Source organism: Muntiacus reevesi, chromosome 1 (assembly GCF_963930625.1).
Source record: "Muntiacus reevesi chromosome 1, mMunRee1.1, whole genome shotgun sequence".
NCBI lineage: Eukaryota > Metazoa > Chordata > Mammalia > Artiodactyla > Cervidae > Muntiacus > Muntiacus reevesi.
The window spans coordinates 58,200,768-58,218,335 of NC_089249.1; the positions used below are offsets into that span (position 1 = coordinate 58,200,768).

General features: G+C 48.5%; 1 protein-coding gene and 1 pseudogene across 1 annotated transcript in view; one reads left to right on the forward strand and one right to left on the reverse strand.

Annotated features, from left to right (window-relative positions):
* SAMM50 (SAMM50 sorting and assembly machinery component) overlaps positions 1–17,568 on the forward strand; it is a 34,034-nt gene continuing 16,466 nt past the window's right edge. Inside the window, exons 1-9 of the mRNA XM_065945140.1 lie at positions 1–170; positions 7,435–7,545; positions 8,792–8,893; positions 9,614–9,701; positions 11,868–11,974; positions 14,806–14,936; positions 15,178–15,265; positions 16,419–16,547; positions 17,038–17,109. Of these exons, the coding sequence (XP_065801212.1) occupies positions 150–170; positions 7,435–7,545; positions 8,792–8,893; positions 9,614–9,701; positions 11,868–11,974; positions 14,806–14,936; positions 15,178–15,265; positions 16,419–16,547; positions 17,038–17,109 (849 nt within the window). The 5' untranslated portion in view covers positions 1–149. The remainder of the gene's footprint in view (positions 171–7,434; positions 7,546–8,791; positions 8,894–9,613; positions 9,702–11,867; positions 11,975–14,805; positions 14,937–15,177; positions 15,266–16,418; positions 16,548–17,037; positions 17,110–17,568) is intronic.
* LOC136160505 (DNA endonuclease RBBP8-like) lies at positions 5,135–7,095 on the reverse strand (annotated as a pseudogene).

Sequence of the window (17,568 nt, forward strand, 5' to 3'; positions counted from 1 at the left end):
CATGGCCGCCCCCAATCCGCCGCGTCTAGGGGCTTGTGGGTGTTGGCCCAACCCGGAGCTCGGTCACCGGAGCCCCGCCCTCTGTCCTCACCCGCCGAGCCTTCGTCCGGCTGGGGCTGCTCTGGGAGGCGGCGGCCAGAGAGGGAGCCATGGGGACGGTGCACGCCCGGGTAAGAGGCCCAGCGACCCGCGCGGGCTGCGTGACCTCGAGGCGGGCGCCGCGGGGACAAGCTCTCGCGGCTGCTCCCGGGGCTGCCCGGTTACGAAGAGGGCGGCGGGGCGCGAAGGCCAGCGGGGAACGGTGCCGGGGTGGGGGTGGGGGGAGCCCCAGCGCTTCGCCGCCGCGGGCCGGGTGGAGGAGGCCGTAAAGATGTCTCCACCCGCTACGGCGGCTTCCGAGCTGGAAAACTGATACCCAGAGGAGACCTGACTTGACCAAGGTCACTTAGCAGTGGGGCCGGGACAGGGCCAGCGGGCTTTCCGCGATGTCCTGCAGCGGAGGAATAAATTCTCTCTGCCCTCAGCGGCGTCTGAGTTCCTTCAGTTCAGTCGCTCAGTCGTGTCCCCGACTCTTTGCGACCCCATGGACTGCAGCACGCCAGGCCGCCCTGTCCATCACCGACTCGCGAAGTTTGCTCAAACCCATGTCGATCGAGTCGGTGATGCCATCCAACCATCTCATCCTCTGTCGTCCCCTTCTCCTCCTGCCTTCAGTCTTTCCCAGCATCAGGATCTTTTCCAATGAGTCTGTTTCTTTGCATCAGGTGGCCAAAGTATTGGAGTTTCAGCTTCAGCATCAGTCCTTCCAATGAATATTCAGGACTGATGTCCTTTAGGGTGGACTGGTTGGATCTCCTCGCAGTCCAAGGGACTCTCAAGAGTTTTCTCCAGCACCACAGTTCAAAAGTGCCAATTCTTCGGTGCTCAGCTTTCTTTACAGTCCAACTCTCACATCCATCCAAGACCACTGGAAAAACCAGAGCTTTGACTAGATGGATCTTTGTTGGCAAAGTAACGTCTCTGCTTTTTTGCTTTTTCCAGTCTCTCTGGCTCAGCTGCTGCTGGGTTCTTGCTAGGTTTTCCTAGATCAGGAAACATCTTCTGAAGTCTTCCAACCCAGGCTCAGCAGTCCTCATGTCTCCTAGTTACTTGTCAAAGAGGTAACCAGGCTTAGTGGAGGTGGTAATAGTGTCCACTCACTGGGCTGTTGGGAGAATTGAAACACGGTGCATGTAAATGCAGTTGATTGGGCATGGTGTGGTAGGCAGACTGCCCGGCTGCTCTCCTTTATTGCAATCTTAACTGAGGCCCAGAGAAAGAATATCTGTCCAAGGCCTTACCGTTCAAGCCTCAGAATGTTCTGAAACAATGTTCTGAATCATCTGCATGTTCCTGAGTCCCAGCCCACAGCACAACTTTTTCTGCAGCCTAGATTGTTTCAGTTGTGCTGCTCAGAAGTTTTCGGGAGTTTTCCTGAAAGAATTTAGCACAGATGTCCCAGCATGGTGTCCGGAATTGACCTTAACTTCCCTTTGCTAGATATTTCTTTCAAATAAAACACTATTTGGACCGTGCTGTTGGGCATAGCTCTCCTCTTTCATCACTCGCAATAGCTGACAAAACGGGCCAGTCTTTTAGAAGTGAAGTGAAGGTTCCTCATTCGTGTCTGACTCCTTGCGACCCCATGGACTATACAGTCCATGGAATTCTCTAGGCCAGAATACTAGAGTGGGTAGCCTTTCCCTTCTCCAGGGGATCTTCCCAGCCCAGAGATCGAACCCTGGTCTCCTGCATTGCACGTGGATTCTTTACTGGCTGAGCCACAAATGAAGTCCATGATGTTTTTAGAACTCAGTTCAAATCATTTTCTACACAAACCTTGTCTCCCCTCCGTTCCTCATTTTGGATGTGCTACTAACCTCCTTGATTGACATTTCTATTCTGGTGTCCTGTTTTAGCTCTGCATTTTTCACTTAACCTTTTAGATTCTTAGTTTCTAGATAACAATAGGAATCACATCTTATTTGACTTGGATCCCTTGTAGCATCTTGGCAAAGTAAGCATTTGTTCATTTATTCAGCTCATGTTTACTGATGGTCAGCTATGTGCTGCCTGGCACTGTTCTAGGTGCTCAGGAGTATAGGAACAAAAAGACTTGGCTTTTATCAAGTTCCTTTGACACTGAAACTGCCACTCCTTGTTGAATACATTGACAAAAAATAATTGCAGTTCTTTAATTTCACTGGCCAGTGTTGGGGTTTTTAGTCAGAACTCGCAGTAAGAAAACTTCCCATATTTGCTATCTAGTGAAGTGAAGTGAAGTCACTCAGTCATGTCCGACTCTTTGCGACCCCGTGGACTGTAGCCTACCAGGCTCCTCTGTCCATGGGATCCTCCAGGAAAGAATACTGGAGTATGTTGCCATTTCCTTCTCCAGGGGACCTTCCCGACCCAGGGATCGAACCCGGGTCTCCTGCATTGCGGGCAGATGCTTTAACCTCTGAGCCAGTACCCTCATGCATATGTGAAACAAAAGTTTTCTGAATCAGGATTTCCCTGGCAGTCCAGTGGTTGGGATGCTGTTTCCACTGTTGGGGGTTGGCGGCGGTGGTAGGGGGGTGTGCAGGAAAAGTTCAGTCCCTGGTTGGGGAGCTAGGATCCCACACATTTCATGGCAAGACAAAAAAATTAAAAAAAAAAAAAAAAAAACTGGAATAAAAAAGTTTTCTGAAACAGTACTTACCATAGATACCTATTATTTTTTCTGGTATTTTCTGTCTCATTCGAGTCTATATCACTTTAAAGATGGTGTTCATAACTCATTAAATTTATTTCATGTCCTATTTCTTCCGTTAGCACTGCTTTGCCCAGTGCTTGGCATATGGTGTTCAGTAAAGTTTGTCAACTCACAGTAGACATCTGCTTAAAGGTTAGAGGCTAGATCCAAATATTTATTTTAATTCATTTCACTGAATACTTAGCCAGACACTGCAATGCAAATTCTGTGAAGGTGAGACTCTTGCAAGTGCTTGTTACATAGTGGGTGGATATTTGGTGAATGAATGAGTCTCTATTAGTGAAACAGTTAATTTAGGACATCCAGCTTTGGTGCAGTTGGTGAGACTGTAAAAGACACCATCTGTTGAACTTAAAGTCTGAATTTCGGATTTAAGACTACAAATGGGAGTGGCAAGTCTTTGGTGAAGTATGTTCTATGCTTCGAGATTTTAGGAACCATAAGGGAATATTTTTTAGCATAATAGCACATGAACTTAATGTCCAGACAAAGTCTGTTTGTCAGGCATCGGATTAAGAACAATGAATATGTGTGTGTGTTCCTAACCATAGTATATACTCTGCATGTAGGATTTGCTCATCTGTAATACACTTTTTAGCACTATGTAAACTTAAATACAGAAGCATGTTCATGAAAGGTTGCATTAAAACGTTACTATTTTAGGGACTTCCCTGGCAGTCCAGTGGTTAAGACTTCTCCTTCCAATGCAGGGGATGCTTGTCTGATCCCTGGTCAGAGAGCTAAGATCCCACATGCCTTGTGGCCAAAAAACCAACAAACATAAAACAGAAGCAATATTGTAACAGACTCAATAAAGACTTTAAAAATGGTCCATGTTAAAAAAAGTTAAAAAGTTACTATTTTGATTTGTTCACATTTTTGAGAAATACAGTAATGAACTCCTGTTTTGAATATTTACACAACAAAAATGAAAGGATAATTATGTGAAATAAATTCTATTTCTTTGCCCAACATCATCTTCCGTTTGTACTCATGTAAATAATCTACATCAGTCCCTGAGGGAACGACCGAGTCTGTCTTATTCACGGCTGCCTTAAGCAGACAGTAGGTACTCAGATATTTATTAAACGTGAGAACAAACGAAAAAAAATCATTCACTCACCCATTCCATAAATGGGTATTTCTGATATACCTGGGCAGGTAAAAATAAAAAGGAGTACTGTTGAGGTCATAAACTTCTGCCGAGGGGTATCCCTGTGAAGAAGGGACGGATTCTCGCTGAAGAACCAGGGACGGCTCACAGAGGAGATGACAGCGAGGGTAGTTCTTTCGGCTCATCTCTGGGGAGGAGGCTAGTTATCCTGGGCGGAGAGGACCAGCTGCGCCCAGACAGGAGCGCGAGGGTCGCGTGTGGTCGGGGTCGAGTCTGGAGTAGCAGAAGGGGGCTGCATGGTGGAGCTCCTCCGCGCCCCGCTGAAGAGTCCAGCTGCACTCTCTCCCTGGGGGCGCTTTTAAGGCCCAGCCGTTCAGGCCAGGATGGGAAAGCGGCCATGGTACTGTCGGGTCAGTGCCTTTCCAGAGGACCAGTGCCATGATGGAGGATGTGCCGACAAGAGGCCATTGAACGTTCCAGGGAAAAGGCGAGAACGGCCCAGAGTCCCCCTGCTGCACGGTCCGCAGGCGGCAGAGACGGCTGCGCACTTCAGAAGTGCTTCTGGATGGAGAGCGGGTGGAGGAAGGGTGCAGCGGGTGACCGGTGCCATAGTCCTCCCCTACAGCCACCTGGGGCCACTCGAGCCTCTGGGAATGCCCGTGGTTACGCAGTCACATTGTTCAGTCGCTCAGTCGTGTCCGACTCCGCAACCGCATGGACTGTAGCCCACCAGGCTCCTCCATCCACGGGATTTTCCAGGCAAGAATACGGGAGTGGGTTGCCATTTCCTTCTCCAGATCTTCCCAACCCAGGGATGGAACCAGGGTCTCCCGAATTGTATTGGCTCCCACTTTGCCATGTGACCCTGTGGACTGAAGCAGTTATGTTATGTAATAAATACATAGTATTATATGCGCATTGTTTTGCATACTACTGTATTATCATGTCTCCATAATTTTTACTGTAGAGTCCTTACTCAGAAGATGCTTGAACGCTTCTGAGGCAATGTCACTTCAGACTGAAGGACCACTTTCTGGCATATGCTACTCCCCTTAGTGTGTGAGTGAGACTTTCTGAACCAAAACAAATCTATCAGAGTCCAGAGAAGTATCTTTTAGTAATTGGGTTTGTTAATGTAACTATCCTAGATTGTATCTAGTTTTGGTTTAAAAAAACTAGGATACTTTCTGTAACAGGAAAGCAATTTTTTTTTTTTTTTGTATTTTCAAAATTGTAATTAGGTATTACCAAATAAAGTAATAAACAACTCTTAATTTAGAGTGCAAAATAAAAGCACCTTGTTATTTACAAGGTGCAAAAGCAAGAAAATACAACATAAACTTATCCACATTTTTAAATAGTTGTCTGTGTGATGAGTAAATGCCATTTAAAAACACTTTCAATAGAAAAATGATTTATAAACCAGTTTACAGAAGATCAAAAAAAAATCAATGTTTAACACCAACTTTAACTATAAATAACTAAAAAGAAAATTGTCCTCTTTTCTGTTTTTGCTTCAACATTTATGTCTTCTGCTCTTTGCCTTTTGGAGGAAACATTGCATTGTAAGGCTGCCGTCTTTTTGGACGAGGACAAGGATCAAGGTCTTCTTTAATGTAACCTCTTTCCATACAAGTCTGAGTAGAAGGAAAACCAACTTCCCAGAAATTCTCTGGTGTGTTGGGTGGAATGTAGCGAAATCGGTGTCTTGAGCAGGAAGCCAACTTCTTTTCTCTTTCTTGTGCTGGAAAATCTGCATAATAAATTTCACATTCCTTACATGTGTGTCCAAGTAATTTTCTTCTCTCTTCTTTCTTCCAAACAACCTCAATATGAGGAAAATTTTGTAATTCAGTCTCTCTATCATCACCTTTAAAATATGGCTCCACAAGTGCTTTCTGTTTGACTTTATCTTGTTTATCACCAGGAGTGTTTGGTTTTTTTTGTAGTAGTTGACAATTCCTTTTCTTCATCTGCTACCTGGGGGAAGCTCTCTGCCAAACAGGACTCATATTCTTCATGTGTCGTCCGATCAAACATGTCTTCCAAGCTATCATTCATCTTTCTTTCTCCATTTGGACTCTCTTCTCCCTTCTGCTCTTGCTTCTTCAGTTTTAACAGCATGGTTTCACTAACCAACGTACAGTCCATGTCCACTGTCTCTCCTGCTAATCTTGACTGACTGCCATCCTTTGTATCATCTACAGTAACATCCGTTTTATACTGAGAAAGGTCTGCTCCTGGATCTATACTCCATTGGATATTTTCAAAGGATACATCTTGGTTGTTTTGTAGAGGTTTTGTTTTAGCAGTTCTACATGGATTTAACTGAAGAACTGATGCAACTTCACATGCTCCACGATGGATCTCGTTTTTATCTTTATAGGCTCATGAGAACCAGCACCCTTTGTGTCATTAAAAAGATTCTCTGTCTCCAAACTTTCACATGGAGGAAGAGGGATTTTAAATACTGAGTTTTCATCCTTTTTTTGTAACAGTGTTTTATTATCTGGAGATTTACTCGAGGACTGGAAAAGGGACTTCTGTAAACAGGGCTCTTCTGGGGAGTCTTTGGTTAGCTCACAGCTCCTGCTCAAGGCCTTGCAGCTTGAGGAAGAGACCCTTGGAACGGGCTTCAGAGCCTCATAGAGAGTCACTTGCCTAAATCTGATTTTAGAGTTCTCACTTCCTTGGCTCTTCTCTTAACGTTGGATAGCTGAAAATCGAACAGACAGATCCAGAGGTTTATCCATCACATAGTCTCCATTCATGGAAGAATGACTATCCAGTGGAAAAGGAAAAGCATTTTCTTTATCAAAGGAGGCTTGGGGACAGATTACTTCATCTTCACTTTCTTCCTCAATTTTCTTCCTTTTGGTTCTGCCTCACAGTGACTTCAGGGGTACCACATGTTTATCTTTATCAGTATCTTTAATGTGATCAATACTATCCTGCTCACTTAGGGGTTCACTTGTATTTTTATTTATAAGCATCTGCTTATTAGAAGATGACTGATTAGGGATCTTGTTTACTTCAGTCCCAAGAAGATGATGTGTGATAAGGGCTCCGTCTTCAGATTTTGACCTAGGTTCCTCTAGCCCAGAAGCACAAGCGTTGCTGAGGGGTACTGTTTGCAGATGGGTTTTTTTTTCCCAGTCTCTAAAAGAGAAGGGGACAAACTTGTATTTAAGCAATTTTTTTTTTGTCTTCAGTGAGTCTTAGGTGTACAGAACTCAGTTCATGGAACAGTCATTGTAGTTTGTGCCTGACACTTTTGTTGACTAATTTTCACCTTTGTTGTCTGTAATAACAATACTCTGGACCGTGAAGAATCACTGTCAGCCGAAGGCTTGTAAGTCGACAGCTGCTTCCACTCACTGTGCTCCCCACCCCGTTGCCACCAGCACTAGAACGAACTGTGGTCCTGGGTTTCCTGGAGCATCCTCTAAAGACAAAAACGAAAAGATTCTGGCTTTTTAATGTGAGTTCATTTATCTGCGCTTCCCCCCCCACTCCCTTTCAGAGTTTGGAGCCTCTTCCTGCCAGTGGACCTGATTTCGGAGCATTAGGAGAAGAAGCTGAATTTGTTGAAGTTGAACCTGAAGCTAAGCAGGAAATTCTTGAGAACAAGGATGTGCGTATCCCGTGGAGGGCGAGGGCTCCATACCATTGTTGCTAGAAGCGCTGGCTTCCACAAGCCACCAGGGAAGCAGACAGGGATTAACCTTGTTGACACCTTTATCAAAGAAGAGTTTGCAGCCAGCTACATTTTAGAAAGACTGGACACTTAGAGAAATAGCTTCCGGTTTTAGAGGAATAGTTTTTCCTTGGTGATTCTTTGCACGGGAAGGGTAAACAAACACATTTTTGTGTTTATGTTACAAAAAAACCCAAAAGTATTTCAAAGAGAAACTCAAGTGGTGCTAAAGTTTAACCTTTGTTCCCTCCTCCCAGAAAAAAAAAGACTTTGGGTCTTGAATGAAACTTTTTCTAAACTTTGTTGCCTTGAAATTAAATAGGGAAATGTAAGCACATTTTTATTAGTCCCTTTTTCTCTTTTAAATTTACTTAGTTTTAATCGGAGGATAATTGCTTTATCCTGTTGTGTTGGTTTCTGCCCTACATCAACCTGAATCAGCCACAGGTGTACATATGTCATTTCCCTCTTGAACGCCCCTCCCACCTTCCTCCTTTTCATTGGTTCTTTGATTATGATTGTAGTATAGTGTTCTGATCACCTGTAAGTCACGCAGGCCCTAACACTCCCCGTTACGCCTGCTTGATTTTTCTGTTACTCACTACCATCTACTGTACCATGCACATTGCCTGTTTCTCGCCCCTTTGGAATATAACCTCCATTTTTAAGCTTTGCTTGCTGATACAGTCTCAGTGTTCAATGTGATACTTGGTTCATAGGTAATCAATGCATTTTTATTGAATGAATGACTGAACTAAGTATAGACGAGGGAGAGACTCTGAGCTAGTGTTTATCGTGCTCCATTGAAATCCACACAGGATCTCCGGCAGAATACTCAGCTATTAAACCAGGTCACAGTCGGCATCATCCAGAGGCCGGTGCCCCAGGGAGCATGTGGGGAAGGAGGTCCAGAGGATCTCTGCACCCTGCCTGGCTTTAGGACTGACCTGGCCCTTGGTCATCTGGCTGCAGAGACCTCGTAAGTCTCCTTCGCAGGAAGTACAGACCCACTCAATTCAAGGGACCAGTTTTTTGAAAAGGCATGGAATTAAGAAACGTGGATCATTACATTAAAAAAAAAAAAAAGTCTTCGAAGCTAGTTTTAGGTTTGCGCCTTTGGCCTGAGGCCTGACCTTTTGCCCCATCTTGTTCTCAACAGTCTGTGTCCCCTTGTCACCTTCAGGTGGTGGTTCAACACGTTCATTTTGATGGACTTGGAAGGACTAAGGATGACATCATCATGTGTGAAATTAAAGATGTTTTTAAGGCGAAAAACCTTATCGAGGCAAGTGTCCCCCTGTGCGTGGCCTTCCCATCCCCTTCAAAAGGCCCCATGGCCCTCTGCCCTTACCACTGGGTACCCCGCCCCCACTGGTGAGCTCGCTTCCTACCGGGAAGGGGGCTGAACCCCCTCCATTAGCTGACATGCTTTCACATCCACCCTGACCCCAGAGAAGAGGTGTTCCCCGTCTTGCCCGGGGCCGCCCCTCCCCCTGTTCCTCACGGCCATCCTGGCTTTGCCGCAGAGCTGCTGGTGGGGGGTCTTGACCCTCCCTGCACCCCCCCAGTGCTCAGCGCACTTTCCCTTCAGGGCCCTGCATGACCCTGGGGGGTGGGCTGTTCACTGCCACCCACCCCCGCCGACTCCTGGGCCCTTACTCGTTTAGGCACCTGCGTCTTTCCCGGTTGCACCGTCCTCTCCTCTGTGGCTTCCTCGTGTCCGTCTGCTCGCGGAACCACACCTAGGTACCTGGCAGAGTCGCCAGCAGCTTCTTCGTGACCTTGGGGACTGGGCTGCCTCCAGTCCCCGTTTTATGTGATCTCAAGTAGTGTTCAGCCATTCCCACTTTTAAAAATATAGTTGTTTTTTTTTTTTTTTTAATTAATATTCTTCTGAGGGAATCATCAACTTCACACGAATGCTAAGCGGCCAGTCTGGTCTCACCGCCACCATGTATGTCTCTGTATGTTGGAGGAATACCGTCTCTGTTTTTCTCTCTTACAGGTTATGAGGAAGTCTCATGAAGCCCGTGAAAAGTTGCTGCGTCTAGGAATATTTAGACAAGTGGATGTTTTGATCGATACGTGTCAAGGTACGCATCCTGGTTGCAGCTTCTCTCTGATTCACCTTTTCATCTGTCCCCCTAGGATCACTATTTAGTGTCCAGGCAGAGAGTACATGTGTTCTCAAGGAATTCACTGGGTCTTCATGTCAGACCGAGGGAGCTCAGGTGACTTTGAAGATGCTGCTTGCCGAGCCCCTGGATGGGACCAGGGTTCTGAGAAGGAGAGGGCCGGGCTTTTTCAAGATAACCCACCCCAGCAGGTGTCTGAATGAGCTCTTGGCAGATTCCACCTAAATGTGTGTTAAGAAGAGGAGGCAAGTGGGAGTCAGATTTCACTTTTGAGTGTCTGTTCACTTGCTCGATTGCTATGATATTGGGCAAACTGTCTTACCTTGGTGTTTATTCTTTGGTTAATGAGTCCCTGCCATGGGAAGAGACCATGGCAGACGAGACATGGTGTCTTTCCGAAGGAATTTCTGGTCAAGTGGAACAGGGCTGGGGACAGACAGAAGTGAGGACAGTTCAGCAGTAGGTTGTGCTGTATGCGAGCGGGGCGCTGCAGGAGGAGACAGTCTCTCGGTCAGCAGAGGCAAAGTGGATCAGAGAAGACTTCCTGGAAGAGGTGACTCAGATGCTGAGACCTAAAAGATGTGTGTGCCTGAGTGCGTTTGGGGAGCAGGACTGATGAGGAGTGTTCCAGGGAGAGAGAATAGGCCCAGTGGCCAGAAAGGGTCATTGGGTGGATGCCACGGCGCCAGAGCTAGAAGGCAGTTGTGGGGAATGAGTGATGCAAGCTGAGGCAGAAGAAGGATCAGAAGACCGAATCGTGAAGGACTCCGTATGCGTTGGTTCACTCCATTCCGAAGTCCCCTGAAAAATACATATTTGGAATGGATCAGAGAACAAGTGAACTCTTCAGGATTGAGTGAAAGATAATTTTGAGAAGATGAAAATGAAACAGGATATGAAAGGACTTGCAAAAATATAAAATGCTATGTAAATGAAAGACGTTTCTATTACCTGGAATACAGGTTCACCTGTGAGTAACAGAGACCCCCTGGTCCCTCCCCCCAGCGGGACAGGTGTGTGACCGTGGCCCGTGCCATTGCTCTGATGCTTGTTGGTGGCGAGTCCTGCTGGTGACGTTAGATTTAGTGCTCTGCTGTCTTTTGTGAATGTGATGTGTACGCGGTCAGCTGGTTCCCTTCTGTCCGTGGTTCTCCACCCTGGCTGCCTCTAGAACTACCCAGGAGCTTCTAAGAAAGAATGTGGACGTCACCCATCTGTCAGATGTCTAGAATGTGCAGCGCCAACAGTGAACCTTAGTGCAGCCAGCCCTCGAGTTAACAGGAACATCTCTGTTGGTTCATCAGTTGGAGCAAACATAGCCCACCAGTGCAGTGTGTGGGGGACGGGAGTGCAGAGGGGGCTCATGGGAACTCTGTACTTTCTGCTCAGTTTTTCTATAAACCTAAAACCGCTCCTCTAAGCAGTAAAGCCTGCTAATTTAAAAAAAAGTGGTGCCATGGCTCCACCCTGGACCCGCTGAATCTGAGAGTTCGGGAGCCCCTGCCCAGGTGTCCCTGGGTCTGACGACTCCCAGAGGCCATGGGTGTCCAGCCAGGGTCCCAGGTTTGACCTCAGCCTTTCTGGCGCTCAGGCCCCTGCCCCCCAGGGCGCTCGGTGGGTGAGGGGCAGCTGCACCGAACTCAGGCCACACGCCGCCATCGTAGGAAGGACAGAGCCATCGACGTCCTACATCCAGGTCGAGCTGTTACTTCTCCATCAGGGTTACTCAAGCCCCTCGGTCACTCGAATTCCATGTTTTAACGTCCATTGAACTGAGCCACCCGCCACCGCACCCCCTGACCCTGGCATTTTCAAGGGGCTCACTTGTGGGGGAACAAGTACAGTCAGCAAATAATGCAAATGACTGTGTTTACGTAATGCTGCTGCCTCTTTCAGCGAAGCCTGCCCTCACTGTCTTCCACCACAGAAACCAGACCCATGGGTCGGGATGTGATGGGGTTTTCACGCACGTTCTTGGACTTTAAACCAGCACGTGTGTGTTCCAAAGGAGGTTGTAAAATCAGCGGAGGCTTCAGTTTGCATTCTGTCTCTTATTTCAGTGGGATAGAAAATAAAGCTGCACACTCAAGCTGTCTTAATTGTTTCATCTTGCTCACTTATTAGGTGATGATGCACTTCCCAATGGGTTAGACGTTACCTTTGAAGTAACGGAGTTAAGGAGGTTAACAGGCAGTTACAACACCATGGTCGGGAACAACGAAGGCAGCATGGTGAGACACGGACTTTCCCTTCCTGGGGGTGGAGCTTTCCATCGTGAAGTTTTTTGTTTTTAATATTTGTGTATTTGCCTGCTCTGGGTCTTGGCTGTGGCGTGAGGGATCTTTAGTTGCAGCATGTGGGGTCTATTTCCCTGACCAGGGACGGAACCCAGGCCCCCTACAGGGCAAGTGTGGAGTCTCGGTCACCAGGGAAGTCCCCAGTTGTGAACTATACTCTGAAAACTGATGGCGATTCCAGAACTTTTCCATGACCTTTAATCTTTATTTGTAAGCTGTCCTGTGGTTCTCATTAATCTTCCTAGAGTTGATTATAACACGCTTTGTTACGAAGATGGATTGTTTGAGAGTGAGGTGGTGATAACCCATGTTCATATTAATAGTTTCTTGTTCAACTTCTCCTGAACTCCAAGCCCACAGAGTTAGGTTCTCTGAGCTTCACAGTCAGCGGGTTCAGCCTATCCCTCAACTTCATCATGCGTGTGCCCTCAGCAGAGGCAGGCTTTAAAGAAGAAAAGCAATTGCAGATGAAAGGCAGACCCTAGTGTACATACATCTTTATTCTGTTTCTGTGAGAGTCCCTCAGCTCATATAGTCTTTCCTAAGAGTTACCATTCTTTACATCTAAACCCTTGTAATTATTTTTTGTATGATTCTATTTTTTTTCAAATTTTTTATTTTGCATTGGGGTGTAGCTGATAAACAATGTTGTGATAGTTTCAGGTGAACTGCAAAGGGACTCCGCCATAGGTGTACATGCTTCCATTCTCCGGGTATACATGCATCCATTCTCCGGGTGTACATGTTTCCATTCTCTGGGTGTACATGCTTCCATTCTCCGGGTGTACATGCATCCATTCTCCGGGTGTCCATGCTTCCATTCTCCAGGTGTACATGCATCCATTCTCCTATACATGCATCCATTCTCCGGGTGTACATGCATCCATTCTCCTATACATGCATCCATTCTCCAGGTGTACATGCATCCATTCTCCGGGTGTACATGCTTCCATTCTCTGGGTGTACATGCATCCATTCTCCAGGTGTACATGCTTCCATTCTCCGGGTGTACATGCATCCATTCTCCTATACATACATCCATTCTCCGGGTGTACATGCATCCATTCTCCTATACATGCATCCATTCTCCGGGTATACATGCATCCATTCTCCGGGTGTACATGCTTCCATTTTCCGGGTGTACATGCGTACATTCTCTTATACATGCATCCATTCTCCGGGTGTACATGCATCCATTCTCCGGGTGTACATGCTTCCATTTTCCGGGTGTACATGCGTACATTCTCTTATACATGCATCCATTCTCCGGGTGTACATGCATCCATTCTCCGGGTGTACATGCATACATTCTCCGGGTGTACGTGCTTCCATTCTCCAAGTGTATGTGCATCCATTCTCCGGGTGTATGTGCATCCATTCTCCGGGTGTACGTGCATCCATTCTCCTATACATGCATCCATTCTCCGGGTGTACATGCATCCATTCTCCGGGTGTACATGCTTCCATTCTCCGGGTGTACACGCTTCCATTCTCCTATACATGCATCCATTCTCCAGGTGTACATGCTTCCATTCTCCCAGTATACATGTATCCATTCTCCGGGTGTACATGCATCCATTCTCCTGTACATGCATCCATTCTCCTATACATGCATCCATTCTCCAGGTGTACATGCTTCCATTCTCCCAGTATACATGTATCCATTCTCCGGGTGTACATGCATCCATTCTCCAGGTGTACATGCTTCCATTCTCCGGGTGTACATGGATCCATTCTCCGGGTGTACATGCATCCATTCTCCTATACGTGCATCCATTCTCCAGGTGTACATGCTTCCATTCTCCCAATATACATGTATCCATTCTCCGGGTGTACATGCATCCATTCTCCAGGTGTACATGCTTCCATTCTCCAGGTATACATGCATCCATTCTCCAGGTGTACATGCTTCCATTCTCCGGGTGTACATGCATCCATTCTCCGGGTGTACATGCATCCATTCTCCGGGTGTACATGCTTCCATTCTCCTATACATGCATCCATTCTCCGGGTGTACATGCTTCCATTCTCCGGGTGTACATGCATCCATTCTCTGGGTGTACACGCTTCCATTCTCCTATACATGCATCCATTTTCCAGGTGTACATACTTCCATTCTCCGGGTGTACATGCATCCATTCTCTGGGTATACATGCATCCATTCTCCAGGTGTACATGCTTCCATTCTCCGGGTGTACATGCATCCATTCTCTGGGTGTACACGCTTCCATTTTCCTATACATGCATCGATTCTCCGGGTGTACATGCTTCCATTCTCCGGGTATACATGCTTCCATTCTCCCAGTATACATGTATCTATTCTCCAGGTATACATGTTTCCATTCTGGTATACATGCATCCATTCTCCCCCAAACTCTCCTCCCACCCAGGCTGCCCCAACACATTGAGCAGAGTTCCCTGTGCAGGTCCTTGTTGGTTATCCATTTTAAATACAGCCGTGTGTACATGTCCATCCCAAACTCGCTCACCATCCCTTCCCTCCCTCCCTTCCCTGCTAGTAACCATAAATTCGTCCCGTACGTCCATGAGATGTACGTGTATATAATAGAATATTCCTCAGCCATTAGAAAGAGTGAAATAATGCCATTTGCAGCAACATGAATGGAACTAGAGATTGGCATGCCGAGTGCAGTGAGTCAGAGAAGGGGAAACATCATGCGACACCTCTTGTGAGTGTACTCTCAAAAGAAATGACACGGATGAACTTACTTATAAAATCTCTGCTGTTTTTCTTTGCCTCCCAGGTACTTGGCCTTAAACTCCCTAATCTTCTAGGCCGGGCAGAAAAGGTGACTTTCCAGTTTTCCTATGGAACAAAAGAAACTTCTTATGGCCTGTCCTTCTTCAAACCACAGCCTGGAAACTTCGAAAGAAAGTAGGAAGCCCAGCAGATCGTTGTGTTCAGTGGCCTGGTTTAGGGGCTAAGATAGGCGGCATAGTGGAAGTTTCTGAAAAGAAACTTTGCAGAATCGGCCGACACTTCTGTTGCGTCACCACATGCGTAGATTTCCCCATGAAGATGAGCCCCGAAGCATGTTTGTGAATCTGTTGATGTAGATGTGTGCCCGGTATAATCGCCGTCCCAGCATTTAAAGCTCTGTCCCCTTGTCTCCTAGTTTCTCCGTAAATGTGTACAAAGTCACGGGACAGTTCCCTTGGAGCTCGCTGCGGGAGACAGACCGAGGCGTATCAGCGGAGTACAGCGTGAGTGGCTCTCCTGTCCTTCCCTTTGTGCGCCTAAGTGGGGCCCAGGCGCCTGTCGACTGATCCCCAGACACAGCCGAGGGGGCAGGGCCAGGCGCGCAGCCACACCTGGGCTGAAGCGTGGTGCCTGGGGGCCCTGTCGCTGGGGTCACCCTCCGCTCCCTGTCCTGCTGCCAGCCGCCTCCCAGCCAGGCACCTCCCCACTCGCCAAGTGCCCGATGCCAGCACCAGAGAGGGTGGCCAACCTCCACGGCGGCAGATACTTTGACCCGGTCACATCTCTTCCCTGCCCCGACTTCCTGGGACACCGTCTGTTTGTCCCTCGTGCACACTCAGATTGATCACTCCTGACAGTGCAGGTCACGTCAGGTTACCGGACGCTTTCATCATGGGTTTATGGCACCTTTACTTCTGGCCGGATGCATCGCGTGGAATTACTGTCATTTGAACATTTTTTGGTTTTACGATGAGCCCTGCTCTTTACCTTCCTTTCTAGCTTGTCCCCCTTCCTCCCCTCCTGGTGGAGGCTTTAGTTTAATGAGGAAAGGCTTGGGGCACATGCCGTGTGAAAGTAGCTCCCCGCGCGGTCTTCAGAGCAGCCGCTTCTGCCGCTCTTGCGCTTTCACGGCCCTGCGTGCCCTGCTGGGTGAGCGTCTCCAGGGAGGGACCCAGGAAGCTATTGCGGCAGGCCCCCCCACCCAGTACCTCCACTCATCACTCACTTGTGACCCCGTCTCCCTGCTCTTCTCTGGGGGTGATGTGGCTCATGTGGGTCACCCTGCCTGACTTCAGACAGCCAGGTGGGGTCTGTGTCCCGTGGCCTTTCGGGTGGAAAGGAAACCAGGTGGTTATAAAGTTCTCTGCAGCATCAGACCAGTGACCCCCGCCCCTGGCTCAGACCACGGCCCCACCACTCAAGCAGTTTTCCCCTCTGTAGGCGACCCTGGCTTTCTCGCCCAGCCCGCCCCCGCCTGCCTCCATTCCCTCCTTCCCCAGCTTGCCTTGTCTTCCTCTCTTCCCATCCCACCGTTTCACAGAGTGTCTTAGTTTTTGATCGGTTAATGATCTAATGATGCCTCATCCCACGACCTGGGCTGGGACAACCCCGCGCCCGTGCAGCACGAAGGCTGACGGTCTCCGTGTTTGCTCGCAGTTTCCCACCTGGAAGACGAGCCACACTGTCAAGTGGGAGGGCGTCTGGCGGGAGCTGGGCTGCCTCTCCAGGGTTGCGTCCTTCGCCGTCCGGAAGGAGAGCGGGCACTCGCTGAAGTCGTCTCTGTCGGTAAGGGCTTTGCTTCTGCCACCGGCGTGTACCTACCCTGGTGCAGCCAGGCCGTGTGCATTGGGAGAACGGCGTTCACCTGCATCGGAGGGAATGAGAGGCGTCACTGTTGGGGCGGCTAGAACCAGTCCCTGTGAATATCTGGACACAGCCTCACGTCCTTTTTTCCTAAGTAACATCGGAGGTGATGGAAACGGAGGGAGTAAGGGCCCACTGTGGTGTCTTAGCTGGAAGCTGGCTGAGCCGACGTCCGTCAGGGCATCAAGCTCCCAGAGAGGACAGGGCTGGGGATGGGGTCGGAGTCGCCCAGCCGGCAGACGTGACCTGTCTCCCTGGCTCTGTTGGGTCCTCACACAGACGTGAGGTTTTCATGAAGGTGAAGCCCCCTAAGGGAGTGCTCGGCACAGTGCCTGGCGAGCAGCCAGTGCGCAGGGGGCGCCTGGTGTCCTTCCACACTGAAGCGCAGACACCCCGTCCTTCCCTCTTCCAGCACTCGATGGTCATCGACTCGCGGAACTCCTCCATCTTGCCGAGAAGAGGTGCTTTGCTGAAGGTGAACCAGGTGAGTGCCCCCTCCCCTTGGCCTCTGCAGGCTCCTGGGGGACTGGGGCGTCCCTCGGGGGCAGTCACGTTCTTAATACTTACAGCTTCTTTTAGCTGTAAAGGTCTTTCTGGAATGGCTTGCAAGGGCATCTGTCCCTCTCAGGGTTCCTAGCCCTGGATTTGCTCCCTGCAGCTCAGACTCTGCCTTCATAGAGCTCAGAGTCAGGGTGAGGTTCCGGCCTCAGATGGGTCACTTCACAGGCCAGGAGGCGAGTCGTGACTTGGTGGGACTGGCTTCCTTGGTGGTCCTTGATGAACACCTGAGCCCAGGGTTGTAACCCTGACAATGGCGGGGCCCAGCCGGTGACCTCGGGGTGAAGGCGACTGGGAAGCTGGTCTCCGACCCTCTGTCTGCCTGAACTCCGTGTCAGAGGAGCCGCTGGGAATCCAATTTTCATATGCTGCTGCTGCTGCTAAG